We start from the raw sequence: 1,945 nt of genomic DNA, 5'->3' as shown, positions 1-1,945 counted from the left end.
TATATATATAATACAGATTTATTGTTTTAAATTTGTCATTAAAATAAAAATATAAAATATTTCCAATAAAAAGAATACCTTTTTTAATTAATATTTCTTGCAAAAATCTACTTAGTTTCTGAAATTTTCATTCCTATTTTCAAGCCTTGTTTGTTGAACAAAACTTGAACTGACTTGAGCAGAATATTGACACTATTGTTTAGCAATCACCCAAAACACCCTACCAACCATACGTAAATTTAAGAATATTTTAAAATATTATTACATAATATACAAATGTAGATATAGAGGTAATATTCAAACATTACATGAATAATAATTTATTAAAATAATATATATAGGTGTTTTAATATTTATTTGTTATTATTAAATTTACATTAAAAATTAAATAAAAATAATTTATATTTAACTGATATTTCTGTAAAATCTACAGAAATTTTCACTCCTATTACTTTAAACATTGTATCAGCCCGGGTGGTTTAACTGCTACTGCTGCTGTTTCCTGAATAATGTCACAGCAAGGTCATGTAGCATGGTTTTGATTTTGGTAGATGGTCTGAGATCATTCACTGTCTCCTGGTATGAATGAGATCCATTGGTTTGTCGAGAGCAGCCGCTGGAGTTTGGTTTTTCTGCTGATGAGTAAATGTTACTTGGAGGGAATCCAAACAGCGGTGACAGACCCCTGAAAAGGTTCCTGAGGTGTCTTCCTCTCAGGTTACACGCATGAGCTTCCTCAACAGCCTGGCGAAGCTCCAATCTGATCAGGGTGCACAGCTTTATATCTGTCTGCTGGTAACGCCAATTAACTCACAATGCAATCATGACTCAAACTGCCCCAGAGAGGAACAGCTTCTGTCTCTCTCAACATTTCTCTCATGCGGTGCACATCACTTTTGTCCAGTACGTCACTTTATTTCTCTCCTTATTTAGACAGAATTGTTTTTTTCGGCTGCACAACCTCAGAAACTAACTACTGTCTAAAATTATTCATGCATATATATTAGTTTTTTTTAAATAATGTCTTCAAAAATGTTTCTAAAACGTTGACATGTCCACTTTTCTTCTTGTGATTACAACATTATTTAAAGTTTACAAAAACGTTATTTTTATTTTTACGTTTAAAGGTCACATATTTTACACCTTTCTGGAGTTTTATTTTTAAGTCTTGATGTCCTTAAGAAAATAGATTTGCGGTATAAGTACCAAAAACCATCTCAATATATTTCTACAGCTCCTCTCTCAGGAGCTCTGCTGAGAACAGGTCGATTTTGGCCTGTCTAATTAATATTCATGAGCCTCTCTTCTGATTGGCCTGTTGTTTTCTGAGTGACGCACGGCCAGGCCAACCGCAGGTAACTAGGGTCAGTCAACGTCAAAGCGCTAGCTTGAGGCAGCAAAACAAAGGGGAAACTGGAGGCGGCCCATTCAAACCAACGCAGATTCGGCTACATAAGGAGCTTAAAATATCATCTTGTTGTGATGTTGGGTGCCAGAATCGACGTAATACAGCCTCAATTTAGAAATTTGATCGCATATCTGCTGCCACTGCCAGACAAAAACCCCGACGACAGCTGTGGTTAAACGCGATAAAACAAGCAGACTGGACAGAAATGATTGTCAAAAATGTTCGCGTTTGCAGCGCACACTTCTTATCAGAAAAGGTTCAATAAAGTATTGTCTTTTGTTGTTATGGACGCGTCTACAGATTTCTTGCCATATGTCTATGTTTCTTGCATCTCACGACTATGTCGTGTATGAAACATAGACTGTATAAAAACATGGATGTAGTGTCCGTGACGCCACCCGTAGGTTTCCGAAGAGCGTTTTTGAAGCCTAAAGTAGGCGAAGCCGGCTGTCGCCATCTTGGCAGCGCGTCGCCGCGCGTCACTCCCGGATAATCGAAAATGGGCAAAAAGGCGGGAGCTGGTTGCTGAAACCACAC

At 37.2% G+C, this 1,945-nt stretch overlaps 1 protein-coding gene across 1 annotated transcript in view; it reads right to left on the bottom strand.

The window, feature by feature from the left end:
* Positions 1-1,945, bottom strand: part of LOC107676160 (short transient receptor potential channel 3-like) — a 47,563-nt gene that overhangs the window by 26,369 nt on the left and 19,249 nt on the right. The window contains exon 5 of the mRNA XM_016470682.1: positions 654-789. Within this exon, the coding sequence (XP_016326168.1) occupies positions 654-789 (136 nt within the window). The remainder of the gene's footprint in view (positions 1-653; positions 790-1,945) is intronic.

This window comes from Sinocyclocheilus anshuiensis, unplaced genomic scaffold (genome assembly GCF_001515605.1).
Source record: "Sinocyclocheilus anshuiensis isolate Anshui unplaced genomic scaffold, SAMN03320099.WGS_v1.1 scaffold2808, whole genome shotgun sequence".
Taxonomy (NCBI): Eukaryota; Metazoa; Chordata; class Actinopteri; order Cypriniformes; family Cyprinidae; genus Sinocyclocheilus; species Sinocyclocheilus anshuiensis.
The sequence above is the reverse complement of the archived record's forward strand: the minus strand, read 5'-3'. Positions and strand labels throughout refer to the sequence as shown.